General features: G+C 40.4%; 1 protein-coding gene across 16 annotated transcripts in view; it reads left to right on the top strand.

The window, feature by feature from the left end:
• PHLDB2 (pleckstrin homology like domain family B member 2) overlaps window positions 1–19,373 on the top strand; it is a 129,144-nt gene that overhangs the window by 63,619 nt on the left and 46,152 nt on the right. For all 16 annotated transcript variants that reach the window (XM_055085612.1, XM_055085611.1, XM_055085606.1 and 13 more), the window contains exons 4-5: window positions 12,769–12,912; window positions 13,917–14,054. In XM_055085612.1, the coding sequence (XP_054941587.1) occupies window positions 12,769–12,912; window positions 13,917–14,054 (282 nt within the window). The remainder of the gene's footprint in view (window positions 1–12,768; window positions 12,913–13,916; window positions 14,055–19,373) is intronic.

The raw sequence follows: 19,373 nt of genomic DNA, 5'->3' as shown, positions 1-19,373 counted from the left end.
AAATCAGCTGATAGCCTTATAGGGATTCCCTTGTACGTGACTCTGTTTTTCTTTTGCTGTCTTTAAAATTCTCTTTTTATCTCTAGCCTTTGCCATTTTAAGTATGATATGTCTCAATGTGGGTCTCTTTAGGTTCATTTGTTTGGGGCTACCTGTGCTTCCTGTACTCGAAATCTGTTTCCTTCTTCAACTTCAGGAACGTTTCAGCCATAATTTCATCAAATACATTTTCTATCCCTTTCTGTCTCTTTTCACCCTCTGGGACCCCTATAATGTGAATGTTATAACACTTGATGTTGTCCCAGAGGTCCCTTAATCATTTTTAAAAATTTGTTTCTCTTTTTGCTGTTCTGATTGGGTGATTTCATTATTCTCTCTTCCAGATTGCTTATGTGTTCTTCTGTATCACCTAATCTGCTATTAATTCCTTCTAGTGTATTTTCCATTTCAGTTATTGTATTTTTGAGCTCCGTTTGGTTTTTCTTTTTTTTTTTTTTAATATTTTCTGGTTCCTTGTTAAAATTCTCCCTGTGTTCATCTATTTTTTTTTAACCAAGCTCAGTTAGCATTCTTATTACTAATGCTTTGAACCCTTTATTTGGTAAGTTATTTATCTCTTTCATTAGGGTTTTCTTCAGGTTTATTTCCCTGTTCTTTCATTTGAAACAATTTCTTCTGTCTTCGCATTTTGTTTAACTTTCTCTTTCTCTATGAAATTAGGTGAAATAGTTACCTATCCCAGTCTTGAAGGAGTATCCTTGCATGGGAGTGTCCCTATGCAGTTTGCATGTGCCCAGTGGCTTTGGTGGGAAAGCTGAATCTGAAGTGAGCATGGGTCACATCTTCTCCTGGGGTGTGCAAGCAGCTATCACCTTGGTGAGAGGTAGGGCTGGAGATGGAGGGGCTAGAGCCAGAGCCAGGTGCCAGCCAGCTTCTATGCTCAGTGGCTGTCACTGCCCTATTTGGGTGTGATCAGAGCTCAAGGTGATGATGGAACAGAAGCCCTGAGGGTCGGGTCCAAGCTGGTTCATTTCCTCTAAGTGTGCACTCCCCCCCACCCGCTAAAGCACTTCCATCCTTGTAGAGAGCTGCACAGGAGCAAGAGCAGCTGGATCAGGCACTTGCTGCAGACAGGAGCAGTTGTGGGAAACCAGCCAGAGCCCCACACAGCTTAAATCTGCTTCCTCCCCCTTGTTCCCTAGAGTAGGCAAGCATGTGCACCTGCTCTTCATGAGCAGAGTCTCGGCTTCTTACAACACTCCTCTAAGTCCCACTGGTCTTCAAACCAGCTAAGGGGGACTTGTCTTCCTTGTGTTGGACCCCAGGGCTGGTATGCCCAATATGTGGTTCAAACCCCCAACTCTGCAGGGAGGATCTCTGAGCCCAACATATCTCCCTTCTCCTCTGTGTCCTGCTAAATGTGTGGGTCTTGCCTAATTGATTCTCCTCTCTTCCTACCCGACGCCATGTGGATCTTTACAGCCTTGTTTGTAGAAGAGCCTTTCTTGCAGACTCCTGTTTGTGTCCAGCAAGAGTTGCTCCACATTTAGATGTATTCTTTTTTTTTTTTTATTGGAGTAAAATTACTTCACAATGTTATGTCAGTTTCTGCTGCACAATAAAGCGAATCAGCTACATGCATACCTACATCCCCTCCCTCTTGGACCTCCCTCCCATCCCTCCATCCCACCCATCTAAGTCATCACAGAGCACCGAGCTGAGCTCCCTGCTCTGTATAGCAGGTGGGAACTAGCTAGCTATTTTACACATGGTAGTGTATTTATGTCAAACCTAATCTCCCAATTTGTCCCGCCCTCCCCATCCCCTTCTGTGTCCACATGTCCATTCTCTACATCTACGTCTCTATTCCTGCCCTGAAAATAGGTTCATCAGTACCATTTTTCTAGATTCCACATATATGCGTTAATATACAATATTTGTTATTCTCTTTCTGGCTTATTTCACTCTGTATGACAGACTCTAGGTCCACCACATCTCTATAAATGACCCAATTTTGTTCCTTTTCATGGCTGAGTAATATTCCATTGTGTATATGTACCACATTTTCTATATCCATTCATCTATTGTTGGATATTTAGGTTGTTTCCATGTCCTGGCTATTGTAAATAGTGCTGTGATGAACATTGGGGTACATGTATCCTATTGAATTAGTTTTTTCAGGGTATATGCCCAGTAGTGGGATTGCTGGGTCATGTGGTAGTTCTATTTTTAGTTTTTTAAGGAACTTCCATACTGTTCTCCATAGTGGCTGTTTCAATTTACATTCCCACCAACAGTGCAAAAGGGTTCCCTTTACTCCATACCCTCTCCAGCATTTTGTTGTTTGTAGATTTTCTGATGATACCCATTCTAACCAGTGTGAGGTGATACCTCATTGTAGTTTCGATTTGCATTTCTCTGATAATTAGTGATGTTGAGCATCTTTTCTCTGCTTCTTGGCCATCTGTATATCTTTTTTGGTGAAATGTCTATTTAGTTCTTCTGCCTATTTTTTAATTAGGTTGTTTGTTTTTTTGATGTTGAGCTCCATGAGTTGTTTGTATATTTTGCAGATTAATCCTTTGTCTGTTGCTTCATTTGCAAATAGTTTCTCCCATTCTGAGGGTTGTCTTCTCGTCTTGTTTATGGTTTCCTTTGCTATGCAAAAGCTTTTAAGTTTCAGTAGGTCTCATTTGTTTATTTTTGTTTTATTTTCATTACTCTAGGAGGTGGGTCAAAAAAGATCCTGCTGTGGTTTATGTCAGAGCATTCTTCCTATGTTTTCCACTAAGAGTTTTATAGTGTCTGGTCTTACATTTACGTCTTTAATCCATTTGGAGTTTATTTTTGTGTATGGTATTAGGCAGTGTTCTAGTTTCATTCTTTTACATGTAGCTGTCCAGTTTTCTAAGCACCACTTATTGAAGAGGCTGTTTTTCTCCATTGTATGTTCTTGCCTCCTTTGTCATAAATTAGGTGACCATATTTGTGTGGCTTTATCTCTGGGCTTTCTATCCTGTACCATTGATCTATATTTCCGTTTTTGTGCCAGTACCATACTGTGTTGATTACTCTAGCTTCGTAGTATAGTTTGAAGTTGGGGAGCCTGATCCCTCCAGCTGCATTTTTCTTTCTCAAGATTGCTTTGGCTATTCGGGGTCTTTTGTGTTTTCATACAAATTGTAACACTTTTTGTTCTAGTTCTGTGAAGAATGCCATTGGTGTTTTGATTGGGATTGCATTGAATCTGTAGGTTGCTTTGGATAGTATAGTCATTTTCACAATGTTGATTCTTCCAATGCAAGAACATGGTATATATCTCCATCTGTTTATATCATCTTTGATTTCTTTCATCAGTGTTTTATAGTTTTCTGAGTACAAGTCTTTTGCCTCCTTAGGTAGGTTTATTCCTAGGTATTTTATGCTTTTTGTTGAGATGGTAAATAGGATTGTTTCCTTAATTTGTCTTTCTGTTTTTTCATTGTTAGTGTATAGGAATGACAGAGATTTCTGTGCATGAATTTTGTATCCTGCAACTTTACCAAATTCATTGATTTGTTCTAGTAGTTTTCTAGTGGCATCTTTAGGATTTTCTACGTATAGTATCATGTCATCTGCAAGCAGTGACACTTTTACTTCTTTTCCAGTTTGTATTCCTTTTAGTTCTTTTTCTTCTCTGATTGCCATGGCTAAGACTTCCAAAACTATGTTGAATAAGAGTGGCGAGAGTGGCCATCCTTGTCTTGTTCCTGATCTTAATGGAAATGCTTTCAGTTTTTAACCATTGAGAATGATGTTTGCTTTGGATTTGTCACATATGGCTTTTATTATGTTGAGGTAGGTTCCCTCTATGCCTATTTTCTGGAGAGTTTTTATCATAAATTGGTGTTGAATTTTGTCAAAACCTTTTTCTGAATCTATTGAGATGATCATATGGTTTTTATTCCTTAATTTGTTAATATGGTGTTTCACACTGAATGATTTGCGTATATTGAAGAATGCTTGCATTCCTGCGATAAATCCCACTTGATCATGGTGTATGATCCTTTCAATGTGTTGTTGGAGTCTGTTTGCTAGTATTTTGTTCAGATTTTTGTATCTATGTTCATCAGTGATATTGGTCTGTAATTTTCTTTTTTTGTGATACCTTTGTCTGGTTTTGGTATAAAAGTGATGATGGCCTCATGGAACGAATTTGGGAGTGTTCTGCCCTCAGCAATTTTTTGGAAGAGTTTGAGAAGGATAGGTGTTAACTCTTCTCTAAATGTGTGATGGAATTTTCCTGTGAAGCTATCTTGTCCTGGACTTTTGTTTGATGGGAGATTTTTAATTACAGTTGCAATGTCATTACTTGTGATAGGTCTGTTTATTTTTTGTAATTCTTCCAGGTTGTCTTGGAAAATTGTACCTTTCCAAGAGTTTATCCTTTTCTTTGTGGTTGTCCATTTTATTGGCATAGAGTTGTTTGTAGTAGTCTCTTGTAATCCTTTGTATTTCTGCACTGTCAGTTGTGATTTCTCCTTTTTCATTTCTAATTTTATTGATTTGAGTCCTCTCCCTTTTTTTCTTGATGTGTCTCGCTAAAGGTTTATCAATTTTGTTTATCTTCTCAAAGAACCAACTTTTAGTTTTATTGATCTTTGCTATTGTTTTCTTCATTTCTATTTCATTTATTTCTGCTTTGATCTTTATGATTTCTTGCCTTCTACTGACTTTGGGTTTTCTTTGTTCTTCTTTCTCTAGTTGCTTTAGGTGTAAGGTTAGATTGTTTGAGATTTGTTTGCTTCTTAAGGTGAGATTGAATGGCTATAAACTTCCCTCTTAGAACTGCTTTTGCTGCGTCACATAGGTTTTGGGTCATCGTGTTTTTGTTGTCATTTGTTTCTATGTATTTTTTAATGTCTTCTTTGATTTCTTCAGCAATCTCTTTGTTATTTAGTAGCGCACTGTTAGCCTCCATGTATTTGTGTTTTTTACAGTTTTTTTTTTGTAATTGATTTCCAATCTCATTGCATTGTGGTCAGAAAAGATGCTTGATATGATTTCAATTTTCTTAAATTTTCCAAGGCTTGATTTGTGACCCAAGATGTGATCTATCCTTGAGTATGTTCCATGTGCACTTGAGAAGAAAGTGTATTCTGTTGTTTTCGGATGGAGTGTCCTATAAATATCGATTAAATCTATCTGGTCTGTTGTGTCTTTAAAGTTTGTGTTTCCTTATTTATTTTCATTTTGGATGATCTGTCCATTGGTGTAAGTGAGATATTAAAGTCCCCTACTATTATTGTGTTACTGTTGATTTCCCCTTTTATGGCTGTTAGCATTTGCCTTATGTATTGAGGTGCTCCTATGTTGGATGCATAAATATATATAATTGTTATGTCTTCTTCTTGGATTGATCCCTTGATCATTAAGTAGTGTCCTTCTTTGTCTCTTGTAATAGTCTTTATTTTAAAGTCTATTTTGTCTGATATGAGAATTGCTACTCCAGCTTTCTTTTGATTTCCATTTGCATGGAATATCTTTTTCCATCCCCTCACTTTCAGTCTTTATGTGTCCCTAGGTCTGAAGTGAGTCTCTTGCAGACAGCATATATATGGGTCTTGTTTTTGTATCCATTCATCCAGTCTGTGTCTTTTGTTTGGAGCATTTAATCCATTTACATTCAAGGTTATTATCGATAGTATGTTCCTATTACCATTTTCTTAATTGTTTTGGGTTTGTTTTTGTGGATCCTTTTCTTCTCTTGTGTTTCCCGCCTAGAGAAGTTCCTTTAGCATTTGTTGTAAACCTGGTTTTGTGGTGCTGAATTCTCTTAGCTTTTGCTTGTCTGAAAAGCTTTTGATTTCTCCAACGAATCTGAATGAGATCTTAGCTGGGTAGAGTCATCTGGGTTGTAGGTTTTTCTCTTTCATCACTTAAAGTATATCCTGCCACTTCCTTCTGGCCTGCAGAGTTTCTGCTGAAAAATCAGCTGATAACCTTATGAGGATTCCTTTGTATGTTATTTTTTGCTTTTCTCTTACTGCTTTTAATATTTTTTCTTTGAATTTAATTCTTTTTTGTTTGATTAATATGTGTCTTGATGTATTTCTTGTAGGATTTATCCTGTATGGGACTCTCTGTGCTTCCTGGACTTGATGGACTATTTCACATATTAGGGAAGTTTTCAACTATAATCTCTTCAAATATTTTCTCAGACCCTTTCTTTTTCTCTTCTTCTTCTGGGACCCTATAATTTGAATGTTGGTGCATTTAGTGTTGTCCCAGAGGACTCTGAGATTATCTTAATTCTTTTCATTCTTTTTTTCTTTATTCGGCTCCTTGGCAGTTATTTCCAGCAGTTTGTCTTCCAGTTCACTTATTCGTTTTTCTGCCTCAGTTATTCTGTTATTGATTCCTTCCAGTGTATTTTTCATTTCAGTCATTGTGTTGTTCATCACTCTTTGTTTGTTCTTTATTTCTTCTAGAACTTTGTTAAACATTTCTTGTATTTTCTCAATCCGTGCCTCCGTTCTATTTCTGAGATTCTGGATCATCTTTACTATCATTACTCTGAATTCTTTTTCAGGTAGGTTGCCAATTTTCTCTTCATTTATTTGGTCTTGTAGGTTTTTACCTTGTTCCTTCATCTGTGACATATTTCTTTTGTCATCTCATCTTTTTTTTTGAGGGATAGGATTGTGTTCCTGTCTTACTGGTTGTTTGGCCTGAGGCTTCCAGCACTGAGTTTGTAGGCTGTTAGGTAGAACTGGGTCTTCGTGCCAAGATGAGGACCTCTGGGAGACCTCACTCAGATGAATATTCCCTGGGATCTGAGGTTCTCTGTTAGTCCAGTGGTTTGTACTCAGAGCTCCCACTGCTGGAGCTCTGGCCCTACCCCTGGCTCATGAACCAAGATCCTGCAAACTGTGTGGGGCAGGAAAAAAAAAGAACAAAGAAAAAAAGGAGGAGAACAATAACAAAGAATAAAAAGTAAAATAAGATTAGAAAAGTAACAAATACGTTAGAAAGAATGAAAAAATAAAAATATAGATGAAACAACAACCAGAATGTAAAACAGCACAATAGTAAAAAAGAGGAGAAAAAAAAAAAAAAGCCAGGGACTTCCCTGGTGGCACAGTGGTTGAGAGTTTGCCTGCCCATGCAGGGGACACGAGTTCGTGCCCCAGTCCGAGAAGATCCCACATGCCACAGAGTGGCTAGGCCTGTGAGCCATGGCCGCTGAGCCTGTGCATCTGGAGCCTGTGCTCCGCAACGGGAGAGACCACAACAGTGAGAGGCCCATGTACTGCAAAGAAAAAAGAAAAAAAGCCAGAAAAGGCCTTAGCTGTGGGGGGCAGGGCTTAGGTGGGGGTGAGGTTTAGGCAGTGGGCGGGGCATATGCTTAATACCCACAGGGCCCGAAAAGGCCCTGGGGAGGGGTGGGGCTTAGGCTTAGCAGGAGGGGCCCAGGAGTGCCTCTGGCCTTGGAGGTTGTAAGACCAGGTCCAGGACTGCGGCAGGCTCACTGGGCCCGAGTAGGCAGGGGAAACACTAGGCACATTCCCCACTCATCCTCCGATCCTGGAGGGCCCCTCCCCATTGGCCTCTCTTCTTCTCCCTCTCCCACCTATGCCCCTAGGAGTCACACGGCAGGAGGGGGCCCCAGAAGGCAGGGGACCAGACCTGGAACCCCAACAGGCTTCCTGAGGCTGAGATGGTGGCGGAGATGCTCTCCTTGCCTCCCCTGATCCTCCTGATCCCAGAGGGCCCCTCCCTGACCGCCTCTCCTCCCCTTTCCCCCTCCTCCCTCCCTCCCTCCCATGGCCCTAGGGCCCACAAGGCTGGAGGGGGCCTCAGAGAATAGAGGACCAGGACTGGGAGCCCGAGCGCAATAGGCTTCCTGAGGCTGAGAGGGTGGGGGAAACGCCTTCTGTACCTCCCCTGGTCCTCTGATCCCTGAGGCTCCCTCCCATCTGCCTCTCCTCTTCTCTCCCCCACTTCCCTCCTACTCCACTAGGACCAACGCACCCCAGAGGGGGCCTCAGAAGGTGGAGGACCTGGCCCGAGAGCCCTGCAGGCTTCCTGGGGCCCAACTGGGATGTGGAAATGCTAGGTGTGCTCCCCCTGATCCTCCAAGCCCCTGAGGGTCCCTCCAGGAGTGGGAACCTGTCCCCCCTCCCAGCCACCCCTCAGGGTCACCGGTCCTGTCCAGCCTCCACTTCTTCTCCCCCCTCACTACCCCCATGTCCTACCCAGTCACTCAGGTGTTCCTCCCCTCTCCTTGGGCATTGAGGTCCCGTCTCCTTGGGCCTTGAGGTCCTCCACCAGCAGCCGGCAGGCGCCCTAGTTTTGGGGAGACGCGAACTCTATGTCTTCCCACTAGATGTATTTTTGATGTGTTCATCAGGGAGGTGAGCTCGGCGTCCTCCTGCTCTGCCATCTTGATCTCCCTTGTCTTCCTCTTCAACCATTTTTTAAAAATGTTTTGTCTTGTTTTTACTCAGTGGTAGGAGCTATTTGTGGTAAGGAAATTAGTCTTTTATCATGATTTGTCTTCCCCTTGGCTTTATTCATGATTTTTTTTTCAATGTATAGGACATTTATATGTAGTCATAATTATTACTTAGTTTTCCAGTTGTTTGCCGATCTAAAAGTGTCTTCCAAATTTGAGGATTTCTTAAAAGGAGTTCAGGGAAGATCTTTTGGTGCTATATTTTTCACACAGGTTAAGAAAGTTTTTTTCTATGAAATAAAAAAAAATTATTCCCCTACCTGTTTTCTAGAAAGGATTTAAGAGACCTGATAATAAAAGACATCAATTTTATTAGAATAAAGTCTGAACACCAAAAATAGTAAATAAGAGAAAAAGCAGGTACCATAGTCACAAGAATTTATTTATTGAATGATAAATTAGATTTATTAATTTATTTAAGTAACTCTGACCATTAAATTTCTTGGCAGTCATGCCCAAAGAGCCAAAAATTTAAAAAGGTACATTAATTAGATTTTTAAAATAAGAGGACACATACTGATTCTTTAAGAGAAAGATGTTATCATACTAAATTCTGCAGGTAGTTTATCACAGGGAGCATTATTCAGGGAAACTTGTGTCTTTGTTTTTATTTTTGTTTGTTTGGCTTCAACAAGACTTTCTGACTGAATGTTCCTAGTCAGAGATCATTATCTACCTATGGAGTTCTCCCAGTGTATTCATCAGGACTCTGGACTGTTCATTCTTCTTTCTTCTAATGACTAGGTTTGCCTTACTTATTCTCAAGGAAGAGTAATTCTGATAGGACATCTGTCCCTCTTGCCAGAAAGTTGCAACTGTTAGAAACTAGGATCTGGGGTAGAAATCAAAAGTTGTTGGTTTCAGGCAAAGTAAATGACCCATCATTTGAACATTTGAGCTGTTGTCGTCAGCTATTGGGCTTCCTGCACTGCCTTTTGTCTTAAATTCTTTCCCTTTCTTCCTTCACAGAGATCTGCCAGACTTTTGCTGAAGTGGTGAGCTGTGTGCTCTAAGGACTAACTTTTGGGAAATAGGTCTCCTCCTGAAGAGGGCTTTGACGAGAAAGCTGTTGGGTGTAAATGAGCGGATCATGACAGATGTTTTTCATTGCTCCAGTATGCTTTTGTGAAATAGGAGGCCTTTGAAGCTTGGAGCAGCTCCCCTGTGGCATGCAATAGAAGACTGTGCCTCTGTTAGACACAGGGAACATCAAGGGCACCTCTGGGTAACACACGACAGCTTAGACAGAGTGCAGCTGAGAGGCAATGGGTTTTTCATTTATTACTCTTTGAAGACAGACATATGTTACCTCGAGACAGAAGATAGAGGAATCTTATAAAAGAAAAAGAAGTCCTGATTATTTGTTTTAGATGCTCTTCCTCTTTGAGTAATCTGCTCACTGGATTAGTTACTTAACAAAGTACAGTGTTTGTAAGATTAATGGAGAAGAGAGGAATGTGAAGAACACTCTAAGCTGGTTTAATGAAACAAAGATGTTAATGATATTTAGGAAGCCAGAGATTTACCATTCTAGACTTTGCTTTACCTAAGACTTAAAGATGTAGGTGACCTTGGAAATACGCTCATTTTAATTGGCTTTTGTGAACCTGTCTACCACCACCTGAGGTGAAAGCCGAGAATAGTTCACTCTTCTCTTTTTTTTTCCCTTGCAGTTTTACTGAGATATAATTGACATACAGCACTGTATAAATTTAAGGGGTACAACCTAATGACTTGACTTGCATATTTTGCAAAATGATTACTGCAATAAATTTAGTTAACATCCATCACCTCATGTATTTGCCAAAAAATGTTTTCTTCCCTTGTGATGAAAACTTTTCCACTCTTCTCTTCTTGAGTAATCATTCTGTCTGCAGTGGAAAGCCCTCACACTCACAAACTTCTCTGGTCGCAAGAGGTTTCTAAGAAGAAATCTGCAAAGAAAAAGAAAAAAGGTTGATGCAAACTGTCTTGTCCCTACTGTCTCTCCTTTGTGTGTGTGTGTGGATCAAATTACCTCAAAGACAGCATATTTGGGGATGCACATATATGTGCTTTCATTAAAACACATCACTCTCAGTAGTACCCTATACATTACTATAAAAAAAAAACAAAAAACCCGGATAGATCAAAATTTCACTTTTCTCTGTCACCATAAACTAAAGCTATTCAGTGGCTACCACACCCTTGGCTCTCTATTGTTTTTTTATTTGGATATAAATGATATTACAGTATCCTCATCCCAGTCTATTACAAACCAGAGTTTTAGAATGCCTCTTGAAGATTTTGCTTTTTATAAACAACTTAACAATAAAAAACAGTCATTACCTAGATAACATTTATGGCTACAGACTCTCAAGTGTTTATTATTAAATATACCTATTGTGATAAATTTTCTAGAAACTTTGAGCTGTACAGATACTTATAATTGCCACTATTATCTATCTTTATAGTTTTGCAGATTGTTCAGTTTTTGTTTTCTTTTGATGCTTTGCTTCCACCAATGAGAGAAATATTTTTAAACCATGCTGGAAGTTGAAACCTAATATGAAATGTTGACCCGACAGGATACTGGCCTTCTTGAAGCTTTCCTGCTAGGATTACTTGTCAGTGATTTAGGAATGCCATTCACTGTTGTAGGCATTCCTCATGCCCTAAAACAGGCACCCAAGCATTAGGGCAATCAGATTCATTGTATGTGAAGAAAGGTCAGCAGTTGTTTTACTAGTTCATAAGATACTGGAATTAAGATGACAATTTAAAAGCTAAATGTCAACAAACAAACAAAAAAACAAACAAAAGCTAAATGTCAAGGCTTGGAAGGCCTGCATACCTTTGTTCTAGTCAACCTGAGATACTTGACTTCTCAATGGTTTAATCTTCCGGAGCAGCGAAGTAGGGTAAAGAGTAAAGAATATGAATAAAGAACCCAACATGATGCCTATCGTGTTACAGTAATTTTTAGGATTGTTAAACACTAAATGAACTTAGTAAGGAACACAAAATGTTAATGGTTTCTTTAGTTAATTTGAATATTCCTTTCAGTGGTTAGTGAGTAATCTTCAATAATTTACTTAACTAGGCTGCTGTTTCCAATTTCCAATTGTGAAATTATGTAATTATTGACTTACTGGTGTAAAGAAATTACTTCTTTTTCAGAGAGAGATAAAATTAAATAAATAATATACCAATACGGTGCCCCTTCACTTACAGAAAGACTGGTCTCCACGAGGTGATATCCAAAACAACTAACCTGAAATTCTTAAGAGAAGAAGCTGTTTTCAGTTCACTGTATTCTCTTCTTAAAATAATTGGTAGTCATATTTTGGCTGTGTGTATCATCTAAATGTTCCTTTCTTTCCTGGGCATTTGTCATAACTCTGTTTGGGGTATAAGTATGCCCTCTATCACTTAATTTCTTTCCTGACTTTCTCATTCCTTGTTAAGGATCTCAGTTTTTCCATGAAATAATTTTATGAATAATGGCCAGTATCCTATTTCATGTCACAAAAGCGCATTGGCCCAGTTAGTGTTTTAATCATTACATAGGATAAAGACCGATAAGTAGTGTGCTAATGCAAAAACTGAAACATGAATTAACTTAATATTAAGTGTATAGCTTTAAATCATTTGGGGGGGTCACTAAAGTAATAAAGCCTTGTGCTGTCCTGGTTATTAACTTTGGGGAACATTTCAGTGAGGTGAGGCCAAATGCCATGTCTCTCTTCTCCACCTTGTGTTGGAAAGGAAATAAATAAGAGTGCTTGCTCATTTGCAGATAACCCTAGCAGTGGGACCAAACAGAGATTCTAGAGATTGTGGTAGGAGATGTACTCACTTGGAGGCGGGAGAGAGTATGGAGCTTATGATGAAGGTAGCAGCGTGCCCAAGAGACATCCCTGAGGAGGTTGTTGAAAGTCTAGTCCAGATTCTAGTTCTCTGCTCTGCTGAACTTTGTCTATAACCTGAGAGAAGTCACGACAATCTCTGTGGACCACAACTTCCTCATCTGTATAACCTCTTAGTTATTTCGGCTTTAAAAGGACATGAATTTGTACACTGAAGTTGGTTTGTAGGAGCTAAACTAAGCCCCTATGTACTGAGGGTCTATGGGAAAATGCAGAGTTCCAAATAAACAATCACAAGGATGCTTTTATTATAGAATCCAAATAGACACAGACTGTGAAACGCTAGACTTGTGACTGGTTTATTAACTGGGAAATTCTGGAATTGAAGTGTGACTAGCCCTTTTCTGTGTTGATTAATCACAGACCCCAGAGGGTATAAGTGAAGAACAAAGGATTCAGGAGTTGACTGCGATGGAAGAGTCCCGGATAGCAATTCTGAACAACCTCGAGGAACTTGAACAAAAAATCAAAGATATAAATGACCAGATGGAGGAATCTTCCAGAGAGGTATAAACCACAAGTTCACTTATTACCCTCTCTCATTTTTCTTTCTTTCCTTTAGCTTAAATATATCAATACCTATTAGGGCTCAGGCCTTGGGGGGCAGAATACATAGAGGTCAACATGAGCAATTTGTAGCTGTGTAAAATGGGTACATATGTGGGGTAGAAATGCCTTTTTTAATGTTTCTTTCTTCTTTCTGGGGTTTTTTTTTTTTCATCCAATGAGATGAACATATGAAGCCATTTTTAATGTGCGTTATATATAACTGACTTTGTCTTAACTAGTGTATGCTTTCTGAGCTGCTTCAAGATCTGTCAGCTGAGGTACCGTGTATTTAGACGTTTAAGTTCAAATCCAACAAACATTTTCTGAGCATGTTAAGTATGAGTTGGGTATCATCTTGGCACTATGGGGGGATTTACATAATTAAAGAAAGGGGCAATTTTTTAATACTTCCATGGAATGAGAAGAAGCAGCTAACTCTGCCTAAGAAGGATCTGCATGTCTGTACTCACGGATGATGCAGTCAGCCCATGTGTGGAAGGGGATTGCTCACCTGTCATCTTATGCATAGACCCTGGGAAGCCTCTCCTGCTGGCATTGCTAGGAATGCAGCGCTTGCGTGCTAGGCTGAGTATAATTTTCATTTCCCATGCTCTAGGGACAAACAGAGACGTGGCTGCTCCCAAGATGGTTCACGCTTGAGTTTGAATCTAAACGAATAGGCAAAATATCCTTGAGAAGTAAGCAGAAAAGGGGTCATCATAGAAAAATTAAATGAGAAGATAACTAGTGTTTTTAGCAAATATATTCTGGCCTCCCCACTTTCTCATATAGGAATCCTGAGTCTCACATGGGTTCTCTGGAGTGTTTTCTGGACTCCATAATCTGACTGATAATGGTAATACTTTTTGCAATTTGTAGCTGTTAAAAATGCACCTCTAAAGGGGGCAGCTGAAAATTTCCCTGAAGGTGAAACACCTCTGAGCTTTGTTTTGTGTCCTCAGTTGGATATGGAATGTGCTCTCTTGGATGGAGAACAAAAATCAGAAACAACTGAGCTTATGAAAGAGAAGGAGATTTTGGATCATCTAAACCGGAAAATAGCAGAGCTGGAAAAGAACATTGTTGGTGAAAAGACCAAGGTAAAAGAAAATTATATTTGATACAAATTTTACGGGCAAAATAGTGCTTCCATTTGATTGAATTTAAATGTTGTATGAATTGCCATGGTTTTGGATTTGTGTGTCATGTTCCTGGAGACAGTGGCACTGGAAAAAAGTCTTAAGATGAGGTAAGTTGTTGCAAATTAAGAACTGTCAGGTGCAGAGCAGCTGATGCTAAGATAGTAGAGCCTGTTTAGTTTTTGAGCCAGTATTCACGGCAGCTTATTCTGCTTGAGCTGAGTGAATTGCTTTTTTCCAATCAGCCTTTCTGCTCTTCTGATTCTGCTTTGTTTTTAAAGAATCATTTTAGTACTTTGGAACTTCTTTCCAGCAGTGCCCTGTAAGGGTGGCTTAAACATATTCAAATATGGTTGCCTCATTTCTTTTCATTTTTCTGTTTATTAAAAAGATGAATGGGAACCATGCATTTCATCTGTCTCGCCTTGCCATTGGCTTCAATGCAAGTGCGCTGCTCTTTGAAAAATGCACTGCAGTTTTCAGGGGATCCTCACACACTGCAGAGTGAAAACTGTGAAACACAGCTGACACTTATTTTGGAAAAGAATATTGCTTACACATTTCAGGCCACAACCTGAATGTCAGCCGATACCTCCGAGGGAGTATGAAGAATTACTTGCAGTTTTTAGAATTCAGGGTGGTAGTGGGGTTGTTTTGCTTTTCTGTTTGTCTATTTTTTGTGGAAAATATTTCACTTACTCTCCTCTCAAATTCTGAGTTAGTTACAGCTGAACTAAGCCTAAATTAAAAATTAAAATTCCAGTTTGAGAAAGAAAAACTAATGAGCTTGAACACATTCCTTTCTTGCTCATCACTTTCTCCACTAAGCTGAGAAAAAGAAAAAAATTTCAGTCTGAGTAAACTCCACTGGTAATATATGGAAAGGATTTCTGCTCAGTGTGGCTTCCTTTTTAGGCTTCTCTTTGTTTGCGACCTATAAAGAAGGGCATTTGATCTTGGTGCCAGAGAATGACCTCAAAAAGATATTGTCAGAAATTGAAGTCAGATTAAAAGCTACATACCAATATCTTGGTTGCCTGCTTATCAAGATTAAACTGCACATCTTTTTCATATTAAATTTTATGTATGTGCCTTCGAGCTCTAGACTTTGAAATAGTAAAGAATCCATTTGGGCAGTAGCTATATTTTTCTTTAAAAGCTCAAAACCATATCAAAGGATTGATTGTCTAGTTCTGCTGTACAGGAGGATTATGGTTTTCAAAGTTTCCGCACTGATAGAGCAAGAAACTTTCATTGGAGGCATCAGATGTTTTTGTTTTGGTGCTTACTAGTATTTTACTATTTATGTCATACTAGAAAGCTTGCGGGACATAGGAATGGGGTTTCAGGTTCCCTGTCTGCCTTCCCCATCCATGTAGTTGTTTATCTTTGTGTAGCCCGCATATGACATGACCTATAAATTCTATTTGTCTACCTGTCATTAGCATCAGATTCTACACAAAAGTGAAGCAAGTTGAGTCAATGCTAAATCTCACTTCCCAGGGACAGTTGTGTTATATTCTCCAGACCTAAGTAAGGTAGAGTCAGAACTCCAGGAACATGAGTGGAAACAAGCAAGGAGGAGGCTACTTCCATCCTTCCTATTATTGTTTTGGTGGCTTGATAGAGGCTGTGCATAGGAGAGAGGACGCTGGGGGCTTGAAGTATACAATCAGCTCATGCAGCTGTTAGGGGATTAGTTGGTCTCGGAAGGTGGGATTATTGTCTGTCATCACATGATATGAAAAATGGCAAAAACTGGCTTTGGGTGAGGGATTCCAGAGGAGAATGAGGGAAGTGAAAGCAGACTGAGGTGGATGATGTTACTGTATATTCTTGACAACCAAACTCAAATAGAGACCCATTACTGCTTGGCAACATCTCTCTGTTTCTCAAGCAAAGTTATTCTACCATTTTATAGCACGGCTATTTCATACCTTCACTCTGTTTAAACTTCTAGTCCACTTTCATTCCCCTGGCTCTGAGATGATCTCACCACCTACTTCACTGAGAAATTAGAGCATCTCATCTTCACAACTAAGGAAGGCTCTCTTCCCCTCAAATACCAGTCCCTTTGGATGTGCCCAGGGTACCGTCCCACCATCTAGAGGTCTACAGGCCTTCTGTTCCAAACTCCCCCCAGCCTCTCCCTCTTTACTGGACCTGTACTGTCAGTATGCCAATATTATTATTTTTTTAAATTATTATTATTTAAAAATAAAGTTCCTTCCAGCACCTGCCTTAGCCAGTTTCTCTTCAGCATAGCCAAGCTTTTCAAACAGTTTTCTCAGTATACTGTGTGTTCTCCTGCTTAGTTCACCATTCCTCCCATTCTTGTTCCACTACTCTATCAGATTTGCTCCTGTTAAGACCACTAAAAGCTGTGGTGCTGCCTAACCCCCTCACTGGGTGCTTTTCAGCCCTCTTATGATCAGACTCCTGAGCAACATTCAAGACAAGGGACAACTCTTTTCCTTGACACTTCCCCTCCCCCACCCCTTTGCCTTCGTGTACCACACTCCTCCGGTTTTCCTTCTCTTTCTCTTACTTATCTCTCTGACTTTTCCATCCGAGTTCCCGTTCCTTCTTCCTCTGCCTCTATCCAGCCAGTTGTTACAGTGTCTCGGATCTGAACTTTCTTCTTCTTTTTTTTTTTGAAGCAAGCTCAGACTTTCCCAGAAGTCCACAGAAAAATTTTGCTTGCTCTCATTGGTCTGAATTAAGATATATGCTTTGAATCATTTACTTTTTCTTTTTTAAATTGAGGTGTAATTGACATATAATATCATATTAGTTTCAGGCGTACAACACGATTCGCTATTTGTATACATTGTGAAATGATCACCACTATATTTCTGGTTAACATCTGCCATCTCTTGTTGAGAACTCTCTTCTCTTATGTTCTCACATTCTTTTATAGCCATGGTTTCAAATAACATGTACATGCTGGTGACTGCCAAATGTATGTCTTTAGCCCACAACCCTTTCTGTACTTCTGACTCATATCCTGTAGCCTACCTGATATCTCCACTGAGATATTTCTCAGGTATTTCCAGCTGAACACTATGTAACCGAACTCTTGATCTCATCCTTCCCCTGGCCTTCCATACACTTCCCCTGCCTCTGATCCTGTTCTTCCTCTAGTTTTCCCACCAGGACGTGGCATCTCTATCCACCTATATGTCCAAACAGAAACTTGGAAGTAGATCTTGATACTGCATTCTCTATCACCCCCACTTCTAATTGATTACAAAGCTATTTTTCAATTACTTTAACTTCTCCACATCTCCCCTAATAGCATTCTCTTCTAAATCATCAAAATTTCCTTTTGAGTTCCATTTCCATTTACTTCCCTTCAGTCTGTTTGCTTCACAGCAACCAGAGTGATTTTTCTTTTAAAATTAGGTCATATCACTCTGGTTTGTGTTCCCCTGTATTTTTTTTTTTTTTTTTTTCTTTACGAGGGCCTCTCACTGTTGTGGCCTCTCCCGTTGCAGAGCACAGGCTCCAGACGCGCAGGCCCAGCGGCCATGGCTCACGGGCCCAGCCGCTCCGCGGCATGTGGGATCCTCCCGGACCCGGGCACGAACCCGCATCCCCTGCATCGGCAGGTGGGCTCTCAACCACTGCGCCACCAGGGAAGCCCCACCCCCTGTATTTTATATAAATCTAAACTCCTTACCTGTCCTGACCCTTTCTATCACCTTTCTCCCCTCTTCACACCACTCTCATGGCGGCCTGCCTTCTGTTTGTTTAAAGATCCATCCCACCCTCCACCCCTGCCAAGGTCCCTGGCAGACCAGCATGCCCTGCCTGGAATTCCCTTTCCTATATTCCACGCCTTGTTGGTTGCCTGTCTTTCAGCGCTTAAGTTCAGTGTTAGTTTTTCAGAAAAACCCTACTAGCCCTTTCCAGCTCAGAGTATATTCTCTCTGTTGTTCTTTCAGTCCTTTTACAAATCACATTTTATACTTTATATTTGTTTTGGGCTTGTTAGATATTTATTTCCCTCTCTAGCCTGTGAAATAGAGGCAGGCACCGTTATCCACTGTTTATCCAGCCCATAATAGGTGCCAGAATACCGCCCAATGTTCTTCGGGAATATTGTACTTGGATCTCCTGCTAACAGTGAGTCCTGGCTGGGTCTGAACAGAGACATTGAGCCAAACACCTGCCTGAGAGCTACGTGCAGCCAAGTTTCAGGACAGCTGGGGTGGTCTGTCCAATGCTTATGCCAGGGGCTTGTAATCACGCTGCCTGTCGAGCCAGAGCGTAAGACAGAAGAAGGAAATGGGCCTTTGCCCTTTTAGATCTCGTTTCCTTTTCCATACACCTGTTGCTGCTGTCAGATATAAACTGTGGAATGAGAAAACCAAAACCTGAAAAGATATCCCTGTTGGGGAAGCTCCAATTCAGATGTCAATAGCACATCCTGTAAGCCTGGCCCTCATTTTTTTTTTTTTTTTTTTTTTTTTTTGTGGTACGCGGGCCTCTCACTGCTGTGGCCTCTCCCATTGCAGAGCACAGGCTCCGGATGCGCAGGCTCAGCGGCCACGGCTCACGGGCCCAGCCGCTCCGTGGCATGTGGGATCCTCCCGGACCGGGGCACGAACCCGTGTCCCCTGCATCGGCAGGCGGACTCTCAACCAATGCGCCACCAGGGAAGCCCTGGCCCTCATTTTTTGGAGACAAGGCCTGGAGCCGTAGGAAGAAAGTTCAGTAACACCTCAGAGTTCAAATCCTGGTGTGAAATTAATGACATTGTTTCCTTGGCTCTCAAGACCAGTCTTTAGCATTGTTTCGTTTAGCTGATTGGGGAGCTATCATTCTATTTTACATATTTAGTATAAATTAATGTATTTCATAGGTGACCGCTATTTATTGTATGTATAAAATATGAACTATAGACATAATTACATATACAACATAAAATATAGACAGTGTATTTAATTGTGTATTTGTTGAACATTTTTGCAGTGGCTCCCTGGGCTGACCTTTCACCGTCCTTATGGGGACCTCTGTGAGGAACATCAGTGCACCTGTTTCCATGCGGCTCTGAGCTAAATGCCACCTGCCTGTTTTGTTCTCACACGGTAGCCACATCACAAATAGAGTCTCTATGAACTTATAAACCCTAGACAAATAGAAGTATCAGACTCGAACATAAACCCAGAGGGGATGTTTATTTGAAGCAGTAAGCAATAATCCATAGTGTTTTCTTAGGGCAAGAGAAAGGAGAGAGACTTGTTAACCTCTGTGCTGGTACGCTGTTTTAGGTTG

The sequence above is a fragment of the Physeter macrocephalus genome, chromosome 1, assembly GCF_002837175.3.
Source record: "Physeter macrocephalus isolate SW-GA chromosome 1, ASM283717v5, whole genome shotgun sequence".
Taxonomy (NCBI): Eukaryota; Metazoa; Chordata; class Mammalia; order Artiodactyla; family Physeteridae; genus Physeter; species Physeter macrocephalus.
Note: the sequence above shows the minus strand (reverse complement) of the source record. Positions and strands in the feature narration are given on the sequence as shown.